The sequence below is a fragment of the Penicillium hordei genome (assembly GCF_028827395.1).
Source record: "Penicillium hordei strain IBT 12815 chromosome Unknown utg000001l_segment0_segment0, whole genome shotgun sequence".
In the NCBI taxonomy this organism is placed as follows: Eukaryota; Fungi; Ascomycota; class Eurotiomycetes; order Eurotiales; family Aspergillaceae; genus Penicillium; species Penicillium hordei.
In genome coordinates this window covers 3541626-3569524 of record NW_026623142.1, presented here as the reverse complement: position 1 = coordinate 3569524, position 27899 = coordinate 3541626, and the positions used below count along the sequence as shown (strand labels likewise).

At 36.6% G+C, this 27899-nt stretch overlaps 4 protein-coding genes across 4 annotated transcripts; 1 reads left to right on the top strand and 3 right to left on the bottom strand.

The window, feature by feature from the left end:
- Positions 1 to 5119: 5119 nt before the first annotated feature.
- On the top strand, positions 5120 to 5606 carry N7537_001341 (uncharacterized protein; the record flags this gene model as incomplete). Its single annotated transcript, XM_056892399.1, has 4 exons — positions 5120 to 5206; positions 5375 to 5440; positions 5501 to 5574; positions 5600 to 5606. Coding segments are annotated over 4 exons (234 nt in total), but the record flags the coding sequence as incomplete, so codon positions are not given.
- Positions 5607 to 13529: 7923 nt separating this feature from the next.
- On the bottom strand, positions 13530 to 15074 carry N7537_001340 (uncharacterized protein; the record flags this gene model as incomplete). The annotated part of the gene is made up of 2 exons (XM_056892398.1): positions 13530 to 13762; positions 14873 to 15074. The coding sequence occupies 2 exons, from the start codon at positions 15072 to 15074 to the stop codon at positions 13530 to 13532; spliced, it is 435 nt and encodes a 144-aa protein (XP_056757393.1).
- A 1371-nt stretch (positions 15075 to 16445) lies between these two features.
- On the bottom strand, positions 16446 to 16963 carry N7537_001339 (uncharacterized protein; the record flags this gene model as incomplete). Its single annotated transcript, XM_056892397.1, is given in 3 exon segments — positions 16446 to 16661; positions 16674 to 16727; positions 16955 to 16963. The coding sequence occupies 3 exon segments, from the start codon at positions 16961 to 16963 to the stop codon at positions 16446 to 16448; spliced, it is 279 nt and encodes a 92-aa protein (XP_056757392.1).
- Positions 16964 to 24526: 7563 nt separating this feature from the next.
- Positions 24527 to 24658, bottom strand: N7537_001338 (uncharacterized protein; the record flags this gene model as incomplete). Its single annotated transcript, XM_056892396.1, has 1 exon — positions 24527 to 24658. The coding sequence occupies one exon, from the start codon at positions 24656 to 24658 to the stop codon at positions 24527 to 24529; it is 132 nt and encodes a 43-aa protein (XP_056757391.1).
- Positions 24659 to 27899: the final 3241 nt, after the last annotated feature.

Below are 27899 nucleotides of genomic sequence, written 5' to 3'. Positions count from 1 at the left end.
TAATCCTATCTTATATCTTATTAATTAAAGGTAGTAGATATCGATCTTTAATAGTAATCGAATTTAAATATCGGTAATCTATATAAAGTCGAAGACTTCTATCCTTTTTTAGTATAAAAATAATAAGATATCTAGCCTCTAATTTTAAAACTTAGATATATCTCTTTAATAGATTCTTCTTAATATAATCTTTAAGTATATCGGACTTCTTTTATAATAGCTAATAGATAGGTATAAAAGTTAGTTTAGTATCTTCTATTATATTAATTTCGTGATTAAAAGGTCTATACTTAGGTAATACTCTATTAGCCGGTATTATAAAAATATCTATAAACTTCTAGTATTCCTCCGGAATCCTAGGTACGTCGCTAATTATATATAGCTTCTTATATTTAATTATTATATAGTCCTTTAATTCCTAGTTAGATATATCTAGTAATTATTCTATAGTATCTAGGGCGACGCCCGCGACTAATACTCTAGTCCTCTTACTTCGGGACTATTTACTACGCTCGTTTCGTTAGGTAGACTTCTATCGACGTATCTTATATTTATTATATTCTTATATATACTTATATCTATCGAAGGTAATTCGTCCCGATTACTAATTAATATTTGGATTATACTTCCTAAGCTATAGAATATCTAGAATAATATTATAGTCTCCCGTTTCTAAGATATTAAACTATATTAATTCTAGATATCTATAGATAGATATAGATAATATAATAGTCTCCTCGCTAACTCCTTTTAAGAGTACTTCTCTATCGAGTCCTACGACTAATATTATATATAGTAGGGGTTTAGTTATAACTTACCGATCTTCCTTAAACCTTAGGTTTATAAAGTTATTAGTAGCTCCTAAGTCGATAAAAGTCTATACTATTCCTATTAGTAGATTTATATATAGTTTGATATATATCCTAGATAGTATTACCGCTAGATATATTATTAGTCGATTCTTATAATCGTATATTTAGCGTCTATTATACTAAATTCCCTAGTATTCTTTCGTCTATTATAGCTTCTTTATCTACTATAGTAGTCTTAGTTCGATACTATAATCTAACTTTACTAACCTATAAATAGTATATATTTCGTCGTAGTATATAATACTAGCTATCTTACTATATCCTAGATATCGCGTATATCCTTTATATACGTAAGTAGAATTTTTATAAGGGTATCCTATTAGGTTATCGCCTTTCTTAATTATATTAATAAGGTACTAGTCTAGTCTATTAGGCTATATCTTTCTTTTAAGATATCCTATAAGCTTTTTAGCTTCTTTATTATCGTAATAGTTTATAGGGCTTTCTATTAGTATCTCTAGGATAGTTTAATTTATTCTAGGAAGTATATCTAATATTCCTAGATTACTATTAGCTTTAGGGATCGGGTTTTACGTCTCTACGGGCCCTATATTATTAGTTATAAGATACTTAGGATCTTAGGACTTCTCTATTCCTATAACTATAGTCTCTAGTCCTAGTAGGTCTTACGACCGCTAACTAAGGTCCTCCTTAGCCGTAAGTCCTACTAGGTCCTAGATTAGTACTTAGGGTACGTATTATATCTACCTTTAACTTTCTATTATATCCTAATCGATTTCTAGATAATCGAGTTCTAGCTCGTCGGCTAACCCTTTAATATATAGGTTACCCGCTATTATCTCTTCTAGGCTTAGGTTAGTCTATTTTATTAAGAGATCTTCTAAGAGTTCGTCTCTTAGGTCTATAGCGACTCGCCTTTTCTATTTAAGGCTATCGATAAGGGTCCCGACCTACCCTTTTAGGTCGCCCTATTATTTATTAGGGTATATTTCCTTCTAGTATTCCTAACTAGCGCTTATTCCTTCGGCGCTAGTATCTATACTAGTAGTAGCTTTTCCCTCTTAGATTATTTATAATACTTCGCGTATCGCTTATATATATTACTATTTCTTATATAGTTTCTTTATTTTATATTCTTTCGTATAGTATCCTAGTTTTCTATAAGTAAAGTAAAGATTCTTCTATTAACGCTCGTCTTATTCTTTATATATCGCGTTAAGGTCTATCGGTATTAGGCTATATAAGTCTATATATCTTACCGGTTAAGGCGTAGACTACCTAGGTCGCCTATTATTCTAGCGATACTAAATAGGTAGTCGTTATCCGCCTATCCTCTACTATCTTATTTCGCGACGTTATATCTCGCGATTATAGATTCGATTATCGATTTTAACTATAATACCGATAATTTTATCTAGTATATCTAGTCGATTATCGCGTACTAGTTTATCTTTAATATATTCTTTTAGTCCGTCTTTAAAGACTAAAACGAAGTAGTCTTTATCCTAGCTTAAGTATAAGATAATTTATTAAAATTTAGCGGTATATATACTAACTAAGATAGTCTATTATAGGCGTCGAAGGCGTTATTTAGCCGTTCGTTTCGCGTCGATATTATCGAACGTAAGTTTAATTCGTTCCTTAAACTTATCGTAGCTATTAAACACTTTCTAGGTAAAGTCGCTCTAGACTTCTTAGTCGGTTTCTTTTTAAAACTCTTATAGGAATAGTTCGAACTAATCGAAGGCTAGTCCTTAGAGGAAGGTCGATATATAAATAACCTTATTAGCTTCCGTAGGTAGCTTAGATCGGTTAACCCGTTAGTTTATATCTAGTTAAATAAGGAACGATCGAAGCTTAGATCGTATTCTATTAAAGAACTTAGATTATAGAATCTTAACTATAGAGACCGAACGTTAGTTCTCTAAGGTTAAGATTTACTCCTATAGTTACTAGATTATCTTAGCTATCTACTAAGGGCTAGGCGCGTTACTTCGCGTAGAAGTACTACTACCGGTAGTCGAGTCGTTAACTATATTATCTTATCGTAACTCGAAACTTAATTCGAGACGGTCTTTAATATATTACGTACTAGCTAACTAGTTATAGTTAGGTTAGATAGGTTTAGGGTATACTTACCTTAATACTCCTCGAATAGTCTAACGTTAATAATCGGATCTTAACTAAGCTAATACCGCGCGGGGCCTTATAGTAGCCTAAGTCCTTTTAAGCGATTAAGGAACTAATACTAGGTAGAGCGCCGAGTAGATCGATACTAGGGTATTAGTCTACTCGTAAGTATTATTAAGTTATAATCAAGTAAAGAGTCACAATAATCCAAAAGGTAAATATAAGTAACAATATATGATTGAAGACGAAGAACTAAACTAGATATATAAATAAGTGTCCTTATATATCCCTAAGTTCTTCCTATATAGAATAGTAGATAGTAGAATAGTAGAATCGCCTTAGCGGATTCTACTAATCTACTTACTACCCTTCTTGTGCTCCCGAGAGGTTTGTAGGGTTTGCTTGTTCTCGGTGCCTGAGGCAGCCACTTGCTAGATGCCTCAGGACACTACTTCTTAGCACTCGGCCAAAGTCATTAGTAGCGAGTACCTATTACTAAGGGGTTTTCTCTAGGCCAAGCCCTTACTTAGCGCTAATATAATACATTCTATATTTAGCTAGTAATTACTACTACCCAATAAAAACCATACGATCCTAATAGAATCTTATCTAGTAGTATGTCTTACTAAGGCCTTACCTCCTACGGTAAGCTAGGAGGAGGTAGTAGTATCCCCGTAGGAAGCTATACTTCCTCGCCGGTTCCTAGGACTAATAAGTATACCTAGGAAGCTAGGTAGTAGGTAAGGGCTTCGAATAAGCCCCTACTACGAGGAATTTTCGATCTAGGGACTATAAAGTAGAGTACGGTAGACCTCTTACTAAGCTAATACTAAAGACTTAGTAATAGAGGTATACTAAGAAAACTCTATAAAAGGTTAAGGATCCGTATCTTTAGAGGCGAAGTAGGGGCCCCTAAGAAGTAGAAGTAGTTAGGAAAAGAATAGGGTAAGTAGCTCCTAAAACTAAGTACTAACTTACCGAACCCCTAAATTAAAGCTACTTATTATAATAGAGAACTAACCCTTTAAAGAAGAGTAATAGTTCTAATAAGCGGAGATAACCCCGCCGACGGACTAGGCTATAACGCCTAGAATCTTTAGGGCTTACCTACTAACGAATATATAGAGGGCCTTCGACCGCTTACCGGAGCCGCTATAGAGGCTAGTAATCTTCTAATAAGTGACTAATAGCCCGGAAATAATAGCTATATAATACGAGGCTATCGTTATAATATCGATAATATTCGACCTAGGGCTAGCTTAGAACCTAAAGGCTATAGAGCTAAAAGTCGGCCCTTACCTAGCGGAGATCGCGGGCCGCCTAAAAGACTTAGGCTAACTAGCTAAGTACTAAAATAACTAGAAAGATAACGCTACTAACTACTAGCTATATAACGTTGATAACTACTTCCTACGCTACTAAATAATAAGCGGCCGAAGCGACGATAAAGCGTATAAATTAGCCTTTACCTCGGGCTTACTAGCCGGAGACGCCTATATAAAATAGAGAACGGCTAATTAGTAAGTAGATATAAGACTCGGCGAACGGATTACTATATAAGAAGGCTTTAAAGCCTAGATTCGGACTAAGTTCGAACTAAGAACGGTAGAGTTAGATCGCTTACGCGAGTATACGTATAAGTAATAAAGAAGCGACTCTTTATCTACGTACTACGCCGCCCTACTAGAACTCTCCTATAACTTACTAGAAAGCCCCTTAAAAAGAGGATATATCCTATAACTAGTATCGGGACTAAACCCGACCCTCTGTATAGAGTAGTTTAGATAGTAGGGCTAACCCGAGACTAACGTCGAAGAAGCGGTTAACCTCCTACTAGAGCTTAAACGAAGCGTATAGGAAGTAACCGCGTATAGCCGTCTAATACGTTATATTAGGAATAGGCGTACTACTCCGCTTCCTAACGCTATAGACCTATCGGCTATATAGGATACGAGGACTTATTATAAGTATAGTAAGCTAGGATATATTAAAAGAAACTATAAGGTTAAGGGAAAAGGATAGAGTTAGTAAGCTTAGGCGAGCCTACTAACCCGCTTACTAAGTTACGTCGCCCCGATAAGTAAGACGACGGGCTTAGCTAAAGCCGGAAAGAACGGGACCCCTAATAAGCTATAATAAGACTAAATACTCTTAGGGAAGACCTTAACTTCTTCGACGGCTCGCTCTATCGCCCCGCTATAGCTAGAAAACCTATCGCTTACCGTATACTACTAGATTATAGAGTAAGCTATATATTTATATTATTGAAAACCGCTCGCCGCCTAGATAGTAAATAGGATAAGCGTAGATCGTTACTAGTATTATTACTAAACGGCGAGATCCTATATATCTAGGGTACGATAGAACTAGTAATTTGTCTAGATAAATAGACCGGTATAAAAGTAATATAGGTAGTTAATATAAAAGGGTACGATATAGTACTCGGTAACGACTTCCTATACGAGTATAACCCCTACGTTAGCTTCCCTATAAAAAGGATATAGCTTACTAACTATAATAGAGATTACGAAGTATAGATAGCGGATAGCTATATACTTAGTAAGGAAGAGAAAGGGACGTTAAACTTACTATTAAAGAGGGAGGTCCGCCGGTCCCTAAAAGATAAGAATATTAAGTACGTAGTCTTTTATATTACGATAAGCGAGGACTATAAACTAATAACTAACGACCCTCGCTTAGCTAAGCTACTTAGGAAGTTCGCCGATATCTTTCCTAACGACTTATCGAAGGAGTTACCCCCCGAACGTAACTTCGTCTACTATATTAATACCGGTACCGCCGACCTAATAAATATAAATACTTATCCCCTATCCTATAAGAAGCTCGAGGAGCTTAAGAAATAAGTAAAGGACTTACTAGATAGGAGATTAATCTAGGTATTAGCTAGTCCCTAGGGATTCCCGGTAGTATTCGTTAAGAAGCCTAAAGGAGCGTAGAGAATATATATCGACTATTACGCCTTTAATAAACTTACTACTAAGAATAGATACCCTATCCTAAGGATTTAGGACTTACTAGATATCGTCGGCTAGGCTAAGTACTTATCGAAGATCGACTTAGCGGCCGGATATTAGTAAATAAGGATAGCTAAGGAAGTAATACCGAAGATAGCCTTTAATACTATTTAGGGGAAGTATAAATAGAGGGCGATACTATTTAGGCTTTATAATACGCTAGCTACCTTCTAGATATTAATAAACGAGATACTCTGTCCTTACTTAGGTAAGTCGGTCGTAGTATACTTAGACGATATACTAGTATACTTAAAGATACTTATAGAGTACTATACCTACTTAAAGGAAGTACTATAGTACTTATATAAGTAGAAGCTTTATACTAAACCGAAGAAATACGTATTTATTACTAAGGAGTTAGAATTCTATAGCTATATTATTAGGGATAGTAAGGTTTAAGCCGTTACGATAAAGCTAGATATTATTAAAGAGTAGCCCTAGCTAATAAATATTAATAAAGTTCGCCGTTTCCTAGGCTTAGCTACCTACTACCGACGCTTTATTAAGGACTTCGCGAAAATAGCGGTAGTCTTATATAACTTAACTAAGGAAGCCGATAAAGAACTATATAAGTAAAAGTTCTAGCCGATTACTTAGACCGAGTAATATAAAGTAGCTTTTATACGCCTAAAAGAGGTACTTATTAGCGCTCTAGTACTTATTTAACCTAACCGGGCTAAGCCTTTTATAATAAAAACCGATACCTCCGAATAGGCAATTAGCTTTATACTCTACTAAGTAGGTAACGATAGGAAGATATACCTAGTCGCCTTCGACGGCTATAAGCTAAAAGGCGCGGAGTTAAACTATCTAATATATAAAAAAAAGCTCCTTATAATTAAGGAAGCCCTCCGTACTTAGGATAGGTATCTAGAGAATAGAATAAGGACTATAATTATTACGGACTATAAGGGTCTTTAATACCTAGTAATTATAAGAGCGTATAGTAAGCGACTTACTCGCTAGATTAATAAGTTCTAGGTATATAACCTCGAGCTATAGTATCGGAAAGAAGAGAAAGTAGTTATTCTTAACGTTATTAGCTAACGCCCTAACTTTCTTAAAGAGGGACTAGCTAATATAGCCTAAGAAGTACCTACTTAAAGAAAACTAAATATAATAATAAAAGTAGGTAGGTTCGAAGAAGCGGAATAGTATACCGCTACTATTTAATATATATCGACTAGTAGCTTACCGGATAATAAGTCGCTTCGCCGAGAAGTTATATATTAGGCTAGTAAGCTCGCGATATATAAATCGCCCTTACCGATAGCCGTAATATAGGAAGAGAATATAAAGCTTATCTACCTATATAGGGACGGATCCTCCGCCCTATATCTAGAATCGCTTTTTAGAAAGGACTTCCTAAAGCGGATATATAAGGAATATAGATACTTAGGCTACCTAGGCCTACGCGGAATACTCTATACCTACGCTTAGTAGCCTAGAATACGGTAGGATACCGAGGAAGTAATACGCCTTTATCCGAATTACTAAGTATCGAAATCGAGAAATAAGAGTTTCGAGCGAGAAGCGTCCTAGTACTTAGCGAGCGTAGGTATTAAGCCTTTTAAACGATAGGGGATTAATCTTATCGGCTTACTACCTATAACGCTAAGTAGTAACCGATAGATTATTATAGCGATCGATTACGCTATTAGCTAGCTACTTATAAAAGCCTTACCGGAGGCTATAGAGGAAGCTATCGCCGAATTTCTCTATAACGATATCTTTACGGTATATAGCGTACCTACGGAATTCTTAACGGATAATAGCGCTAACTTACTTACGGCCTTAATATAGTACTTTATTAAGCTAGTAAATACGAAATACCGGATAACGACGCTATACTACCTACGAACGAATAGAAAGGTAGAAAATCTTAACGGCTTACTAAGACGGATACTTACTAAGTATTATATAGGTAAGCCTACTAGAGTATAGGATCTTTACTTAGCCTAAGCCCTATTCGCTATAAGGGTTAGGGAATATATAACGTTAGGTAAGAGTCCCTTTTATTTAGTATATAGGACGTATCTATACTTACTAGGGGATACCGAGCTAGTAACCTCGTTCTAGGACCTAGCGGAGCTAGATAGTAAGATCCTCGCTATTAATTATATAAGAGCCGAGGCTAATAAGAAATTGTTATATAAGGCTATCTAGGCCTAGAAAATCTAAGATAAGAAAGTAACTACTTACTTACTATAGCTAGGTAAGTAGGTACTAGTTCGGAATAAGGTAAAATAGAAGTTCGAATTATAGTAGTTTAGGCTATATAAGATCCTAAAAGCCTACCTACTTAGTATATATATACTTACTAAGCCTAGTAGCCGGGTACTAAGGAACTTAGTAAACGGCCGCCGCCTTATCGACGCCTTTATCGATAACCCTAACTAGCTATAGACGTCGTTAGGCGGTAAGTATCGGCTTCGATAGAAAGGTATAGATATTCGGTATCCGCTTAATAGTAGAGAGATAGTTAATATAGACTCCGACGAACCGCCTAGTTACTATAAATTAGCTACTATTTCTTAAGCCGAGTAGGATATAATAGAGCGTTTAGGGGTACGCTTACGCTTAGTAGGGAGGGAGGAAGTACTTAGAAATATCGTAGCGAAAGCGAGGAAGTAACTACTACCTACTAAAAGGATAAAAAGAACGGTACTTACGCCGGAAGTAGAGGATATAATATACGCGCCGGATAAAACGTTACTATAAGCGGCTAGGGTCCCTACTTAGTAAGTAAGGGAGACCCGAAGGAAAGGTCTAGAAAGTATAGTCCCTACCTAAGGAGAGGTAGAGGAAGTCTAATAAGTAGACTAGATAACTACTTAGGGAGAGGTAGAGGAGTCTTAGCGAATAAACCGGATATCTACCTAAGGAGAGGTAGAGGAGTCCTAATAAGAGGACTAGATATCTACTTAGATAGGGGTAGAAGAGTCCTAGTAAGTAGACTAGATACCTACCTAGGAAGAGGTAGAAGAGGTTCTATAAGAGAACCTAGTTAATAATAATACCCTTAAAAAGGATAGCTAAGGAGATTAGTATATAGAGGACATTCCGACGCTATAATAAGTATCTCTATACCTTTTCTATAGGCTACGTCGCTATACGATAGATTCGTAATAAGAAGGATTCCGCTACTATAGTAAGAAAGCGAGTAAGCGAAGACTTACGAAATACTACGAAGAGATAATCTATAAGGGACTACGAGGAAGTTATTAATAGAACTATAGTCTTTATATTCGGTAAGTATAATTTAAAAGCTTTAATAAGTACTTAGTAACCTAGATATTATTAATATAATTAGCCTAAATAGAATCTACTTCTCTACTAACTATAGCTCGCTCTATTACTTCCTAACCCCGAAGTAACTCTAAACTACGTAAATCCCGATATATAAGACTAATATTAACCTATATCTAAGCTATCTCCTCCGTTAAACGACGTTCTATCCGTAACCTAATATCTAGGGAGGCCTTAAAAAGTCTACGGGTAAGTATACTACGCTACTTAGGGGTAATAGGGGTACCTTCCTCGGATACTTCCTCGCTTGATTTAATATAGGGGGAAGGGGATATATCGGCGGCGGAGGGGGAGATACGGGGGCGTTTATAAGATAGGCGGGTAGAAACCGAACTAAGGAAGCGGGAAGTAGTAGAGCGAGGGGGAGTAGAGGGGGTTAGGGGCTAGGTTAGGGGCTAGGTAGGGGACTTATTAGTGGGAGTGACCGCCGAGAACTAGAACTCGGGGGAGTGCATACGAAGTACGTCCAGAGCCTAGGTAGGGGCATCAACGCGTAAGGAGTAAGCGCGAGCCATACCTACGAAGTGGCAATATATATAGGAACCTAGGCTGACTATAGTACTCTTAACTAGACTGCGACATCGCCCGTCTATAGGCACCTAGGAGGTGCCTATCGCCCGTCTACGGTAGGCGGTGGGCTATTTGGATTTTCGAGTGCCTGTCTATAACGCCTAAGGCCTACGGGTATACCTATCCCGGGTATACCTACTATGCCTACTATTGTATAAAGTTATCTAAAATAGATATATAACTCGCTAACTTTATATAATAAATAACCGTTATTTATACCTATTTTGCTAACTCTATATAAAATCGCGGTTTTAATCTATAATATCTATAAATTTTACTAAAATATCTAAGTATATAAGAAACTAATATATATATAATACGACTTAGAATAAATTTTTGATCGAAATATATTATATTATATAGTATTTTTATTAACTTATTAAATTATACTATAATAGTTTAAAGATATATATTTAAGTTAGTAGTATATATCTACTATTTTCTATAAGTAAAATACTACTTATAGATTCTACTTTATCTCTCGCTCTAGTATATTTCTTATAGGTAGATTAAAAGTAAATTAGTATAATTCCTATTTTATAAGCTTATATTACTAAATTATATCAATTATATTACTAAAAGACTTATATTATTATTCTAGGAGTTTTAAATCCTTTAATTATAACTTAAGATAGGCGTTTAGGTATATATCTATAGGTATACCTATAGGTATACCTATAGATAAAGACACTTATAGCTAATTAGCTTATAATAGATAGTAGGTCTATACTTAATTTACGATCTATTAGATCTATATAAAACACCCCTTTTACTAGTAACCCCTATTTTATACGGTTATAAGTTACCTATTATAAGTTTAGATTACTTACTCTCCCTTTATTATTAAATTATCCCTTATATCGTATTAACTATATCCTAACCTAGTGTTACGCACTAGCTAACTGGTCACAGTTAGGTTAGATGGGTTCAGGGTATACTTGCCTTAATACTCCTCGAATAGTCTAACGTTAATGATCGGGTCTCAACTGAGCTAATGCCGCGCGGGGCCTTACTATAGCCTAAGTCCTTTTAAGCGATTAAGGAACTAATGCTAGGTAGAGCGCCGAGTAGATCTATACCGGAGTATTAGTCTACTCGTAAGTGTTATTAAGTTATAATCAAGTAAAGAGTTATAGTAATCTAAAAGGTAAACATAAGTAATAATATATGATTGAAGACGAAGAACTAAACTAAGTATATAAGGGAGTGTCCTTATATATCCTTCGTTTCCTACTCCCTAATATACTCCTAGAGTATATTCGGGAGTTACTATATACTTCTACGTATACTCCTAGAGTCGACGTAGGAGTTATAGTTACGTAGTCTAGGCGGTTACGGTACTCGGTATTATTATAAGGTAGAATTGCTATTTGCCCTATAAGGGCCGGTAATAGCTACCTTTTAGTAAAACCCTTTTCTACCGGGTATATTATATGTAACCCCGATCGGTTAGCTCTTAATAGCCTATTAGTATACCTATAGGTTACTACTAATTAGTAACGGATAGGTCCGTAATATCACCTCCCCTCTTCTTAGGAGTTTCGTCCCCGAGACCTATAAAGCTACGGTCCCCTCCCTCTAGTAAATAATACCGTTTATTTTCTTTTTATTTTTCTTTTCCTTAGCTATATACCCGTTATATTATACTAATTAATAACAAAACCTATAAAAAGAATAGACTTACTTAATATAATAAAATATTATAAAACGGTTCGGTCGCTAATATCTCTTATAAATTCTATTCTTCTCGCTTTATTAATTATATAATAGACCCGAAGAGTCGTAATTATACTAAATATACTCGTCGCGGTCGTTATTATATACGATAGTTCTATAGCGATAAAGAATAGTAGCGCGTTCTTCGTAAGTCTACGAAAATTAATATAGAGATTAAAGAGATCGAGAAGTAGTAAATAAAGTTAATAGTAAAAATACTTCGTCTTAAGAAGTAACGTTAAATATTTAAAAATCGGAGTAGTAAGATATTAAATTATAACTCCTTCGTAATAGAGTAGTTAGATACTAAGGATCCTCCTAGTACTAAGGACCTCGCTAAGCTAGATCGTCTCGCCGATAAGTATAATACTTAGGTTCTTACCGCTACGTTAGAGAATCCTACTCTAACTTAGATATTTAGTCTCTTATCCCCTTCTATCCTAGAGGGGATAGACTTATCTTTCCTTATTAGCGATTCTTCCGTACCTTCTATTATATAGGAGTCCTTTTCGCCTATTAGTAATACTACTAAACGAGCTAGTAGTAGCCCCTTAGGTTCTAGATAGGTTCCTATATATTTTCTAAGGTAGGATACCCTTTCTACTATACTAAGAGTTATTACTAACTATTATACTATCTATCCGATAGGATTCGTTCGACTTTATATTTATCTTCGGTTTCCTCGATTTCTATATTAGTTATAATTTCGGCGTTATCTAGTACTAGTTCGAGTAATAAGATATAAAATACTATATAGAGTTTTTGTATACTTTCGGGTAGCTTTAAGCGATAATTCACTAGTCCTAATTTTTCCTTAATCTTAAACGGTCCTAGTCGTAGGTAGTCTAATTTATTACTAGGTCGCTTAGTTTTGATATTACGTCGTAATAGGTAAACCTTTTCTCCCTCCTTAAGGTTAGGTCCCTCTCTATAGTAGTCGTCGTAATATTTCTTTATACGTAGATTGATAAAGTCAATATCTCTAGCTAGTTACGTATATAACTTTCTTAGTATTATGCAGATCTAGTAGAACTACTAAATTGAGTATTATAGTGTACTGGAAAATGTCATGTTGCGTTAGGAAAGGAAGAGAACTAGCTACTGTGAGACTAATTGTACTGGGAGCAAGCAAGTAAGGTCACGTGACCTCTAACACCCCCCACGACTAGTACTATAGTCGTCAACCTAGTTCTAAACTACCAATCCTTCAAAAAACCAGTTTGTAACTATCAATAACCCCCATTTCTTATATGTAAACCAGAAATCATACAGTTTTATAGAGCACTAGGCCCATCTACATAATCCATCTCCGGAACATGATCTTTCTAAGGGGTTTAGTCAATCCATCTACCGCCATCTCAGCGGTAGGAACTTTGACAAATCTCACTATACCAGCTGCCACCTCTTCTCTTAGGCGATAGTATCTAATGGCAATGTGCTTAGTATTGACGTGAAACTCGGGATTAGATGCCAATGCAATAGCACCATTATTGTCAGCATAGATACAAATGGGCTTCTATAGAAACCCTAGGATGCTGATTTCTATAAGCAGCTATATAAGCCAGATTGCTTCCTAGGTTGCAAGTGCTTCTACAATATATTCGGATTCAGTAATAGACAATGCAACGCAAGATTGCTTCTTTAACGTCCACGAGATTACTCCACCGGCCATCTTGAAAATGAAGCCAGATATAGAGAGACCTTTTTCACTATAAGGGCCAGCCCAGTCTACATCGCAGTATCCAATCAATAGGTTATTATTTAGATAATAGGAGATCGTGAGATGCTTAGTGCCAGCAAGGTAACGAAAGACTCGTTTTAATGCCTGGAAATGCAACTCACTTAGGTTCTTGGCATATCTCGCCAGCTTAATAACGACAAATGAGATATCGGGCCTAGTCGAGACCATCAACCAGATCAGTATGCCGATCTTGGTTTAGAATTCTTTAATCTCTGCTTTTAAAGCAGTGCCTTCTAACGTAAGACGTTCAATCAAGGGTTGTTTCTCGTCCATCGGTATCGCCACTAGCTTACAGTTCTCGAGTCCAAAGCGAGCAAGGATCTTATCGACGTAGTCGAATTGAGAAAGGTAAATAACACTATTGTCATTCTCGCTATCGTCGTTCTTACCATAGTAGACATTAATCGAGAGATATCGTTCAAGGACACCTTTGTCAGATATATCAAAGTGCTTAGAGATAGCAGTTTTAAATACTTCTATCTCTTATTCACAAGGTAACAAAACAAGCAGATCATCAACGTAGATCAAGACATACAATAAGGTCTTGCCATATCGGATAAAGATAGAGTGATCTGATTAAGTACGTAAAAATCCCATAGAGATCAGCACGTCGTGAAGCAGCTTATACCACTCTCTTAGACTCTGTTTTAGCCCATAGATTATCTTCATTAGAAGGCCAATATCATCAGGATATTGATCCCGTAGGCCCTCTAGAAGCTCAATTTCAATTAGCTCTTTCAACTCAGCGTATAAGAACGCTATCATGATATCGACATGATAAATTGGCCATCCTTTAGCAGCTACAATAGCTATGAAAATTTTAAATAACATAGGCTTAGCCACCACAGCATACACCTCGTAGAAATCTAGATCTTTAATCTATCGAAATCCACGTGCCACGAGTCTTACTTTATAGGTTCCGTCATACTTGACTTTAAATACCCAACGTAATAAGAGCGGTCGACGTTTAGTATTAGACTTAGATATTCGTGGGATTCGACGCCATATACCGTTCTTTAGTTGTCGAGCAAGCTCTTTATACGTAGCAGCTAGCCATTTGTCTTTCTCGACACAGGCCATTGCTTCCTTCCAGCCATTAGGTTCAAAACCTATATCATTGGCTGACAATTTGGAAGGTACATATTGATCTATAAATTTTGAAGTCACTACAGAGAATAGATTGAGTAATATCTCTAGGGACTCGGCTAAGAACTATAGGACGTTGCTATCGAAGAAAGATCGACTCGCTAAGCTGTCAATATAGGCTTGGCTAGGTTTCTTAGCCCTTATCGATCTACGTAGTCCTTAGTCTAATAAATGCTTAATAGAGGTCAAGGGGACATAATTAGCATCTAGTAACTCATCTAGAATTGGGTCTAGGTAGGAGAAATCAATAGTTGTCTCCTAAGGGGTTGTCTCCTAGGGTAAATCCTTATTAACAACCTGCCGGGAAGCTAGTTATAGCCCCACGAGAGCCCCTAGTCCACCTAAACCTAAGTAGACACTATGATCCTCCCATTGTGCCTCCATATACCTACCAAGACTACCCGCTATTTCAACATCGTCATCGAGAAGAGGATAATCGAAGGTATCGGGATCAGGAAGAGGCTCTGTTTCTAGAACTCGGTATTCCAGAATTAACGGGTTTGATAGATCGAGAGGTAGATTAGCTAGAGCTAGTACTACGTCATCTAGATCATCTTCAACTATAGGAAAGGGAGGGGATAGAGAACGAGACATATCCCTTTCCCTATATAAGTAATCAAGGTATTGACGCATCTCTCGATAGTCATTTGTATCATATAGGAAATCAATTGGGATATATCGATCAGACGGAGACTATATGTCTTGTCGATCTTGATCTTGATTCATCGAGTCTAAATCTAGATCGTAAGCTAGATCTAGTAGAATTACTAGAGAGGGGTTCTCATTGAAAATGACATTACAAGAACGCTCGATCTTTTTAGTACGCACATTATATAGTACGTAGTTATCACCTTCGTCATAAGCAATTAACCTAGCTTCCTCTATATAAGGATCTAGCTTAGTAGAGCGCTTCTCTTTTAGAATTAAGAACTAGCATTAACAACCGAGGGCTCTAAGGTTAGAGAGATCTAGTTTCTTCCCATATAGTGCTTCGTAGGGAGATTTGTCAATTCGTAAGGCGTACAAGCGGTTCATAGTATAATTGATTCTACCAAGAAGATATCCCTATAGGTATTTCGGAAGTTAGTACTCCGTCATGACTATAACAAGAGGTTCAACAAGGTATCGATTCTTAATCTCAGCCACTCCATTAAGCTGCTTAGTATAGGGTAGGGTTAGATCCTAAATTGTACCTCTGGAAGCAAGGTATACAGCTAGTGGTTTGTGCTCTAAAGCATCATCACCGTATACTCTCTTGATGGTATACCCAAACTAGGTCTTCAAGTAAGTCTCTAGCTGGATATAGACCTCAGTGACCTAAGATCTCGACTTTAAAAGGAACACCCATATGAACCGTGAGGCATCGTCAGTAAATATAATGAAGTATCGCTCTCCACCATATGATACAATTGAAATTGGACCCCATACATCAAGATGGATGAGGTCTCCAGGCTTAGATCTAATCGATCTCTCCTTGCCAAAAGGTAGAGCATGACCCTTGCCTTTAATACATAGTACACATGGAAAGGTAACGCCGGCACCCTTCTTCAATTTGACACCATCAGCATAAATCTCCATCTTTCGAACTCGGTTTTCACCGGCATAACATACTCGCCGGTATACTAAATCGATTGAGATCGCCGGGGGGTTATACCCCTACTTTATAGAGAACACTAAGTTTAGAGATCTAGAGAGAAGCATAGTAAGCTTAGCATTATCTAGCATAGTATCTACCTTATTGACACCAAGGCAGTTTAGCCAGTAGTGCTCTCCTTCATAGGTTACAAAGCCAACAATTGATTCCTATAGGTGCTAATCCTATAGTTTAAACGTTATAAGACCGTTCTAGACCCATATCCCAATATCCTCCTTGTCGAGGGCTAACATAGAGATCAAGCTGGCTTTGAGATCTAGAGCAAGCCATACCTTATATAGGGTAAGCGAGCCAATAAGATCTAATGTATCTTAGTTTCCCATCCGGAGGATAACGTCACCGTAACCCTCTGTATAGAAAACGTCACCTATCGCTATCGATATAGGCAAGACACATTCACGGAAATTGATAAAGACGGATTTATAAAGGGTCATATAGGTACTAGTCCCGGAATCGACCATCCATCTAGAGATATCATTATCAGTGGCACTAAGAGCCTCTATAGACACGGTATAAACTCCATATTCCTAGAACAATACATTAGAGAACAGATTGTTGTACTTGGCAATTGGGTCTCTAGATAGAGGCCCTTGCTAAAGGGTAGCAAGGTAGGAACCTAGAGCAAAGATAGTATTAGCCCCATATCGAGGCTACTGCTGATTCTGGTTCTGCATAGGGATAATACGTCCCTGGTTGTCAACCTAACCTATGATCTGGCCTGGTTGAGGGACTATCACCTACTAGGAAGGTTGCTGAATAACTACATTAGAAGAGTAGTTATTACCGCTTTTTAGTGAACAGTTTCTTAAGTAGTGATTACCCAAGGCATTATAGAACTTGCAAAAGATCACATTCTCCTCACGCTCGAAGGGCTGCTTCTTTTAATACTTCTTATCCTTAGTATTATGTTACGCACTAGCTAACTGGTCACAGTTAGGTTAGATGGGTTCAGGGTATACTTGCCTTAATACTCCTCGAATGGTCCAACGTCAATGATCGGGTCTCAACTGAGCTAATGCCGCGTAGGGCCTTATAGTAGCCTAAGTCCTTTTGAGCGATCAAGGAACTGATGCCAGGTAGAGCGCCGAGTAGATCTATACCGGGGTATTGGTCTGCTCGTGAGTGTTGTCAAGTTATAATCAAGTAAAGAGTTATAGTAATCCAAAAGGTAAACATAAGTAACAATGTATGATTGAAGACGAAGAACTAAACTAGATATATAAATAAGTGCCCTTATATATCTCTAAGTTCTTCCTATATAGAATGGTAGATAGTAGAATAGTAGAATCGCCTTAGCGGATTCTACTAATCTACTTACTACCCTTCTACTACCTATATAATCACGTGATACTAAGTAGCGGTTGTCTAGTACGTAGAGCAACCTATATATCGGAAATCCTCTGCGGGGTAGATCCGTTTAGGGCGGATTATACTCTTACTTAGTGAGCTTATACGTGATCTACTGATAGATCTTGCTAGTTAGCTCTCGATAGCCTATTGGTACGCCTAGTGGATCGCTACTGATTAGTGACGGATAGGTCCGTAATATCACCTCCCCTCTTCCTAGGAGTTTCGTCCCCGAGACTTATAAAGCTACGGTATCCCCCCTTAGGTAGGTAATAGATTTCTTTTCCTTAAAATAATACTTCCTCGTTATACCTAAACGAAAGGCTGACTCTATTTCTTTACTTACTCCTAAACTTCCCTCCGGTTCTTCTAATACTTATTATCGTTAGGCGACTTATATTAAAGATAATAGTTTTACTACCTCTATTTCTTACGATTATTATAAATTAGTAGGTATTGCTTATCTAATAGACCGTTCTCGTTAATATTCGAAATATGCCTCGTATACTCGCGCGGGTCGCTTATATAAGCGTAACTTTTATACTAGTCGGGAATAGGATTTATTGCGTCGTACCGAAACTAAACTTTCTTCGGATCTTAAAACGAACGAAAGTAAACTCGATTTGTTAGAACCCGAGTTAAGCGAACTATAAGCTTATCTCGTAGAGCTATATCAAAAATTGTTAAATAAACAAAAACAATACTAGGAAGTAATATCTAGGCAACGTCGGTTACGTAAACAAATATCCTTCCTAAAATAAAAGGGTTTTAAAATATTAGAATATAATACTAAACTCCTTCAAATTCTCGATAAAAAGCAAATATCCCTAAAGTAGGCTTCCCCTTCTACTCTCGACCTCGAGTAGCTTACTACTACTACCGATTATCCGAATTTTGATTAGATATTAGCGGAGATTGCTAATCTCCCTATTTCTTTTTAGGATAAATCCGGTTTTGTGCCCTCCTCGCTTCCTATTACGTAGGGGTCCTTTTCGCCTATTAGTAATACTATTAAACAAGCTAGTAATAGCCCCTTAGGTTCTAGATAGGTTCCTATATATTTTCTAAGGTAGGATACCCTTTCTACTAAACTAAGAGTTATTACTAACTATTATACTATCTATCCGATAGGATTCGTTCGACTTTATATTCGTCTTCGGTTTCCTCGATTTCTACGTTAGTTACAATTTTGGCGTTGTCTAGTGCTAGTTCGAGTAACGAGATATAAAACACTATATAGAGTTTTTGTATACTTTCGGGTAGCTTTAAGCGATAATTTACTAGTCCTAATTTTTCCTTAATTTTAAACGGTCCTAGTCGTAGGTAGTCTAATTTGTTGCTAGGTCGCTTGGTTTTAATATTACGTTATAATAGGTAAACCTTTTCTCCCTCCTTAAGGTCAGGTCCCTCTCTATAGTAGTCGTCGTAATATTTCTTTATACGTAGGTTAACAAAGTCAATATCTCTAGCTAGTTATATATATAACTTTCTCAGTCCGCTAGCCTTTAGTCTCGCTGATTCTACTACGGTTATCTTATTAATTAGTTCTCTAAATACCATTAGGTTATATCTATAATTCGTAAAGAATAGTGTTTCGTTGGTCGTAGAGTACGCTGCATTGTTATATGCTAGCTGTACTATTAGTAGTAGTCCTACCTAGTTGTCTTACTAGTAGTTCACGTAGTATCGTAGGTACTATTTCACTATTTGGTTCACTCTTTCCGTTTAACCGTTAGTTTATAGGTAGTATACGGTAGAGAGTCTAAGCTTAATACCTATCTAGTCTATAAAAGACTTCTATATATTCGATATAAATAACTTGTCTCTGTCCGATATGATCTTGCTCGGTATCCTATAGTTCGTAACTATATATCGAAGTATAATATTCGCTATTTAATTAGTATCGATAGTTTCTATAGTCGGAATTATATAGGCGTACTTAGTGAGCCTATCGACTATAACTATAATCATATCGTATCTATCTAAGATTAGTAACTTTATAATAAAGTCTATCGTGATCTATTCTTACAGTTAGGTCGGCGTCTTAGATAACTATAATTCTCCGTAAGGTACGTATCGTATAGGTTTGTTTCGTTAGTACGTATCGTAAACGCGGATATAGAATCGAACCTTCCGCTATATATTTAGAAAATAGTAATTTCGCGTAATATATTCGATGGTTTTTTCTACTCCTATATATCTATATAAGATATTATTATAGTATCGACGTATAACCTCTTCTCTTAGCTTACTTAGGATATATATCAATCTATATATATAGAGTAATCCTTAGTCGTCCTTAGTAAGTTTTCTACCTTTCTCGACGAGTTGATTGATTATATCTTCCTCTAATACGTCTTTGATTTTCTATAAGAAGTCGTTATCCTTAACTTCTATCGTTACGGCTAGTAACTATTTGTTATATAAGATAGTACTATTAGAGTTTTGTCTTAATATAGCGGGGTCTACCGCTTTAGTTCCTAATTCGTAGTCTAGTCGTCTACTTAAAGCGTCGGCTTATCCGTTCTCTATCCCTTTATAGTATTCGATTTTAAAATCGTATTGTATAAGGGTTTTAGCCTATCGCGCTTATTATCTTATTAACTTCTTCGTCGTAGTGAAGAATATAAGATTCTTATAATCGGTCTTAACCGTTACCGTATACTTTGCTCCCTCTAGATATACTCTTTAGACTTAGAACGCTAATACTATAGCTAATAGTTCTTTATTATATATATCGTAGTTGAGTTCTACTAGAACTATTTTCCTTGACTAAAATGTAACTAGTCGGTACTTGCCGTTAGTTCCCGGTTACGTTAGTCTTACTCCTAGAGCGTAGTCTAATATATCGGTTTCTATAATAATTAGTCGGTCGTAGCTAAATATAGCCACGATTATTCCTTTATTAAAGAGTTCCTTAAGGTCCTAGAACGATTTGTCTACTATCTTATCCTATATAAATTTCTGATCTTTCTTAGTAAGATAGTAGAGTCCTAATATAACTCCGGCGTATCTATCGATAATCTTCCGATAATAATTAGCTAGACTAAGAAATTATTATACTTCCTTTATATTTTTAAGTATCGGCTATTCTATAATACTTTTGACCTTATCTTCTTCTATCCCTAGTCCTTTAGGGGTAATATAGTATCCGAGGAAAGTCGTTTCCTAAACGTAGAATTCGTATTTCTTTAGTTTAAGAGTGACTTCTGCTTCTCTTAGCTTTTATAATATAAGTCTATTATATTTGATATGATCTTCGAGTATCTCTAAGAAGACTAAGATATCGTCTAGATATACGATAACGAAGATATCTAAATATTCCTTAATCGCTTTAAAGATAAAGCGTTAGAATATCGCTAGTATATTAGTAAGGCCGAAAGGTATAACCTTATATTCGTAGTGTCCGAACTTAGTTCTAAATACCGTTTTCTATTTATAGCCTAGCTTAATCCTGATACGGTGATAGGTATTAGTAATATTATACTTCGAAAAGTACTTGGTATATCTAATCCTATCTTATATTTCGTTGATTAAAGGTAGTAGGTGTCGATCTTTAATAGTAATCGAATTTAAATATCGGTAATCTATATAAAGTCGAAGACTCCCGTCCTTCTTTAGTACGAAGAGGATAGGATATCTAGCCGCTAACTTCGAGACTCGGATATATCCTTTTCGTAGGTTCTCCTAGATATATTCCTTAAGTATATCGGACTCCTTCTATAACAACTAATAGATAGGTATAAAAGTTAGTTTAGTGCCTTCTATAGTATTAATCTCGTGATTAAAGGATCTATATTTCGGTAATACTCTATCGGCCGGTACCGTAAAAATATCCGTAAACTCCTAGTATTCCTCCGGAATCCTAGGTTTATCGCTAGTTACGTATAGCTTTTTATATTTGATTATTATATAGTCCTTTAACTCTTAGTCGGATATATCTAGTGATTGTTCTATAGTATCTAGGGCGATACCTATAACTAATACTCTAGTCCTCTTACTTTAGGACTATTTGCTACGCTCGTTTCGTTAGGTAGACTTCTATTAACGTATCTCGTATTTGTCGTATATCTCTATATACGTATATCTATCGAATAAGATATATCCCGACTACTAATTAATACTTAGGTTGTGCTTCTTAAGCTATAGAATGCCTAAAACAATATCGTAGTCTCCCGTCTCTAAGATATTAAACCGTATTAATTCTAGGTACCTATAGATAGATATAGGTAATATAATAGTTTCCTCGCTAACTCCTCCTAAGAGTACTTCTCTGTCGAGTCCTACGACTAGTATTACGTATGGTAGGGGTTCGGTCGCAACTTATCGATCTTCCTTAAACCTTAGGTTTATAAAATTGTTAGTAGCTCCCGAATCGATAAGAGTCTATGCCTTCCCTATAGGTAGGATCGTATATAATTTAATATATATTCCTAACGTTATTACCGCTAGATATATTGTTAGTCGATCCTCGTGATCGTATATCTAGCGTCTGTTATACTAAATTCCCTAGTATTCTTTCGTCTATTATAGCTTCTTTATCTACCGTAGTAGTTTCGGTTCGATGCCGTAATCTAACTTTACTAACCTATAGATAGTATACGTTTCGTCGTAGTATATAACGCTAGCTATCTTACTATATCCTAGGTATCGCGTATATCCTTTATACGCGTAAGTGGAATTTTCGTAAGGGCATCCTACTAGGTCGTCGCCTTCCTTAATTACGTTAATAAGGTGCTAGTCTAGTCTACTAGGCTATATCTTTCCTTCGAGATATCCTATAAGCTCTTTAGCTTCTTTATTATCGTAATAGTTCGTAGGGCTTTCTATTAGTATTTCTAGGATAGTTTGATTTATTCTAGGAAGCGCGTCTAGCGTTCCTAGATTACTATTAGCTCCGGGGATCGGGTTCTATATCTCTACGGGTCCTATATCGCTCGTCTTAAGACGATTGTGGTCCTAGGACTTCTCTATTCCCGTAACCGTGGTCTCTAGACCTAGTGGGTCTTGCGACCGCCGACCGAGGTCCTCCCTAGCCTTAAGTCCTACTAGGTCCTAGATTAGTGCCTAGGGTACGTGCTATATCCACCCTTAACTTTCTACCGTATCCTAATCGATTTCTAGATAATCGAGTTCTAGCTTATCGGCTAACCCTTTAATATATAGGTTGCCCGCCGTTATCTCTTCCGGGTCGAGGCCTTAGTACCTACCTATAAGATCTTCTAAGAGCTCGTCTCTTAGGTCTATAGCGACTTGCCTTTTCTATCTAAGGCTATCGATAAGGGTCCCGACCTACCCTCTTAGGTCGCCCTATTACTCGTTAGGGTATATTTCCTCCTAGTATTCCTAACTAGCGCTTATTCCTTCGGCGCTAGTACCTATACTAGTAGTGGCTTTTCCCTCTTAGGTCGCTCGTAGTGCTTCGCGTATCGCTTGTATATATTGCCGTTTCTTATACGGTTTCTTCTATTTATATTCCTTCGCGCGGTGTCCTGGTTTCCTATAGGTAAAGTAAAGATTCTTATTACGACGCTCTTTTTGCTTATTATAAGTAGCGTCTAACTCTATTAGCTTCGGGCTATATAGATCGTTGTCCTATAGTGTCGCTCTGTCGCGGCGTCTACCGAATCGGTTAAAGCTATATATCTTTCTACGCTTCTATAATTCTATTTCGTATCGTTCCCTTCTTCGCTCGCTATTACGGTTATCGATCTTAACCGTAATCTTAATAAGTTAGTCGAGCTCCTCTAGCTAATCTATTCGCGCGAGTTCGTCCTTAACGTCGGATTTTATTCCGGCTTCGAAGTAAGGAAGGTATGCTCTATCTAGCTAATCTAAGTAAGAGATGATTTATAAGAACTTAGAGGTATAGCTTGATATAGTTCCGGTTTGTCGGATTCGTTATAACTTTTTCTAGGCTATTCTCGTAGCGTCGATATCTCCGAACGTATTTTCGAGGTATCGACGGAAATTGCGATACTCGCTAAAGATATTTATCGTAGTATCCGACTATTCTTTAGGTTTTTTCCTATAATAGTCACGGATATAAGGTTCGAACCAATCCTATACCTAACCGCGTAAATAGGTTAATATAAAAATCACCTTACCGGCTTCGTTAGGTATCTTAGCGCTATTTATATCGAGGTATATATCTATCTAAGTGAGGAATCCTCGAAGTTTAATTCGGTTTCCCTTAAAGAACTTAGCCTTAGGTAGTTATGGTGCCTAGATAGTACTAATAGGTATAGAGGCGTTGACTTGGGCCTTAATCTACTCGAGGTAATCGTCGACCTCGCTAAACTTACTACCGCTTCTTTTACCTAAGTAACTAAGCTAGTCTATAACCTTCTTTAGGTTATGCTTAAGTTTATTGATCTTTCGCTTCTATTCTGTAATAGTGTTGTCTCTTTCGACGTTAGAGTCGGGATCCTCTATGGGTAGAGTAACTTGTTCCCGAACGGGTTTCTTCCCGGTACTAACGTAAGATATATTGCTTGTCGTGACTCGAAACTTGATTCGAGACGGTCTTTAATGTGTTACGTACTAGCTAACTAGTCATAGTTAGGTTAGATAGGTTCAGGGTATACTTGCCTTAATACTCCTCGAATGGTCTAACGTCAATAATCGGGTCTTAACTGAGCTAATACCGCGTAGGGCCTTATAGTAGCCTAAGTCCTTTTGAGCGATCAAGGAACTAATGCCAGGTAGAGCGCCGAGTAGATCTATACCGGGGTATTAGTCTGCTCGTGAGTGTTGTCAAGTTATAATCAAGTAAAGAGTCACAGTAATCCAAAAGGTAAACATAAGTAACAATATATGATTGAAGACGAAGAACTAAACTAGATATATAAATGAGTGCCCTTATATATCTCTGAGTTCTTCCTATGTAGAATAGTAGATAGTAGAATAGTAGAATCGCCTTGGCGGATTCTACTGATCTACTTACTACCCTTCTACTACCTACATAATCACGTGATACTGAGCAGCGGTTGTCTAGTACGTAGAGCAACCTATGTATCGGAAATCCTCTGCGGGGTGGATCCGTTCAGGGCGGATCATGCTCTTGCTCAGTGAGCTTGTACGTGATCTGCTGACAGATCTTGCTGGTTGGCTCTCGATGGCCCATTGGTGCGCCTAGTGGATCGCCACTGATTGGTGACGGATAGGTCCGTAACATATTAGAGGACGAATCGTTAGAATCTTTATTCCTAGACTAGCTTTTAGACTTATCGTTAGATACTTTCTTATCATCTTTAGGCTTATCCTTGTTAGTTAACGTGGTCGAATTAGCTGCGTAGGCTAGTATATTAAACTAGCGGTTGTAGGTCTCTGTCTTAATAAACTCAATATACACCTTATCCATCATACTAGGGTCCTTCTCATTAACCCTAAGGTTCTATAGGAAGGCGGCATATCGGGTATTCTCAAAGATAGACCTCTTAAAGTGATATAGTTCAAGCATTAGGGTAGGAGCTCCAGAGGTTGCTATAACCTCACGAAGGCCCTCCTAGAACTTCCGTACGAAGTCGGAGGCAGTCCCATTTTTATAACGTAGTTCAACCCATTTTGCAAAGCAAGTGTATGACTATTAATAGGATGAACCGGCATACGTCTTCCGTAGTCGTTTATAAACCTTACGGGCATCGGTAACCTAGGCCACAATAGAGATAGGTTCAATTCCAAGTGTCTTCCGAAGGCTGATAAGAGTTCTAGTATTGTAGGATTCCCAGTTATTACACTAGGTCTCATAATTCTTCCGAAGGCTTACGTTGATCTTCTCAATCTCTATAGTCCGAGAACGAATTTAAGACTTATAGATCATAATGTCGACCGGAGCCGAGTCTACTGGGGTAGGAATAGATTGAGCTTCTTCAAGAAGTTCAGCCTAAACTCCTCCTAATAAGGAGTCAAGAAAGGAGGGAGGTGATAGGAGTGGAATCCTATGAGTAAGCATTCGAGCGTAATAGCGGTTGTTAGCAGTCAGTACTAGAAATAGCGCTATCTCCCAATCTCTAAAATTGGACTATCCCTTTAGCTTTAGGACCGCGTCTCCGAGGTCCATTTCTAACCGGTTGATCTCAAAGTCGTCGATATTGTAGGGTATATTAGATGCCATAATGACGTTCTTCCGTACCGGGGTACTTGTCAATGGCTAAGGGGGATTGAACGGCTATCAGAGAAACGGCGGTCGACGGGATCGAACGGCCTAGATAAGACAACGGTCAATTGAAATACATACACTACCGGAGTAGATATAGCTAGTGGATCTTGGTAGATACACTATAGGGTGGGGTAGTCAAGGTCTCTTAACCAGTGAAATCTCTGTACGAGGTTCCACAGTGGGGTCGGTACGACGCTAGTACCGAGGATAGGAGGAATGATGTGGGCGTGAAGCATACGGTTAGGTAGAGGCTTCGACGGCACGGTGCTTATAACCTATTATACAGATCTAGTAGAACTACTAAATTGAGTATTGTAGTGTACTGGAAAATGTCATGTTGCGTTAGGAAAGGAAGAGAACTAGCTACTGTGAGACTAATTGTACTAGGAGCAAGCAAGTGAGGTCACGTGACCTCTAACACTTAGTCTACTAGCCTTTAGCCTCGCTGATTCTACTATAGCTATCTTATTAATTAGTTCTCTAAATACTATTAGGTTATATCTATAATTCGTAAAGAATAGTATTTCGTTAGTCGTAGAGTACGCTATATTATTATATACTAGCTATACTATTAGTAGTAGTCCTACCTAGTTATCTTACTAGTAGTTTACGTAGTATCGTAGGTACTATTTTACTATCTAATTCACTCTTTCTATCTAACTATTAGTCTACGGGTGGTATATAATAGAGAGTCTAAGCTTAATACCTATCTAGTCTATAAAAGACTTCTATATATTCGATATAAATAGTTTGTCTCTATCCGATATAATCTTACTCGGTATTCTATAGTTTACGACTATATATCGAAGTATAATATTCGCTATTTAATTAGTATCGATAGTTTCTATAGTCGGAATTATATAGGCGTACTTAGTAAGCCTATCGACTATAACTATAATTATATCGTATCCGTCTAAGATTAGTAACTTTATAATAAAGTCTATCGTAATCTATTCCTATAGTTAGGTTAATATCTTAAATAACTATAATTCTCTATAAGGTACGTATCGTATAGGTTTATTTCTTTAGTACATATCGTAAACGTAGATATAGAATCGAATCTTTCGCTATATATTTAGAAAATAATAATTTCGCGTAATATATTCGATAGTTTTTTCTACTCTTATATATCTATATAAGATATTATTATAGTATCGACGTATAACCTCTTCTCTTAGCTTATCTAGAATATATATTAATCTATATATATAGAGTAATCCTTAGTTGTCCTTAATAAGTTTTCTACCCTTTTTAACGAGTTAATTAATTATATCTTCCTCTAATATATCTTTAATTTTCTATAAGAAGTCGTTATCCTTAACTTCTATCGTCGCGGCTAGTAACTACTTATTATACGAAATAGTACTATTAGAGTTTTATCTTAATATAGTAGGATCCGCTATCTTAGTTCCTAATTTGTAGTCTAATCGTCTACTTAAAACGTCGGCTTATCTATTCTCTATCTCTTTATAGTATTCGATTCTAAAATTATATTATATAAGGGTTTCGGCCTATCGCGCTTATCGTCTCGTTAACTTCTTCGTCGTAGTAAAGAACGTAAGATTCTTATAATCGGTTTTAACCGTTACTATATACTTTACTCCTTCTAGATATACTCTCTAGACTTAGAACGCTAATACTATAGCTAATAGTTCTTTATCGTATATATTATAGTTAAGTTCTACTAGAACTATCTTTCTCGACTAAAATATAACTAGTCGGTATTTACTATTAGTTCCCGGTTATATTAGTCTTACTCCTAAAGCGTAGTCTAATATATCGGTTTCTATAATAATTAGTCGGTTATAGCTAAACGTAGCTATAATTATTCCTTTATTAAAGAGTTTCTTAAGGTCTTAGAACGATTTATCTACTACCTTATCCTATATAAATTTCTAATCTTTTTTAGTAAGATAGTAGAGTCCTAATATGACTCCGGCGTATCTATCGATAATCTTTCGGTAATAATTAGCTAGACTAAGAAATTATTATACTTCTTTTATATTTTTAGATATCGGCTATTCTATAATACTTTTAACCTTATCTTCTTCTATCCTTAGTTCTTTAAGGGTAATATAGTATCCGAGGAAAGTCGTTTCCTAAACGTAGAACTCGTATTTCTTTAGTTTAAGAGTAACTTCTACTTCTCTTAGTTTTTATAATATAAGTCTATTATATTTAATATAATCTTCGAGTATTTCTAAGAAGACTAAAATATTATCTAGATATACGATAACGAAGATATCTAAATATTCCT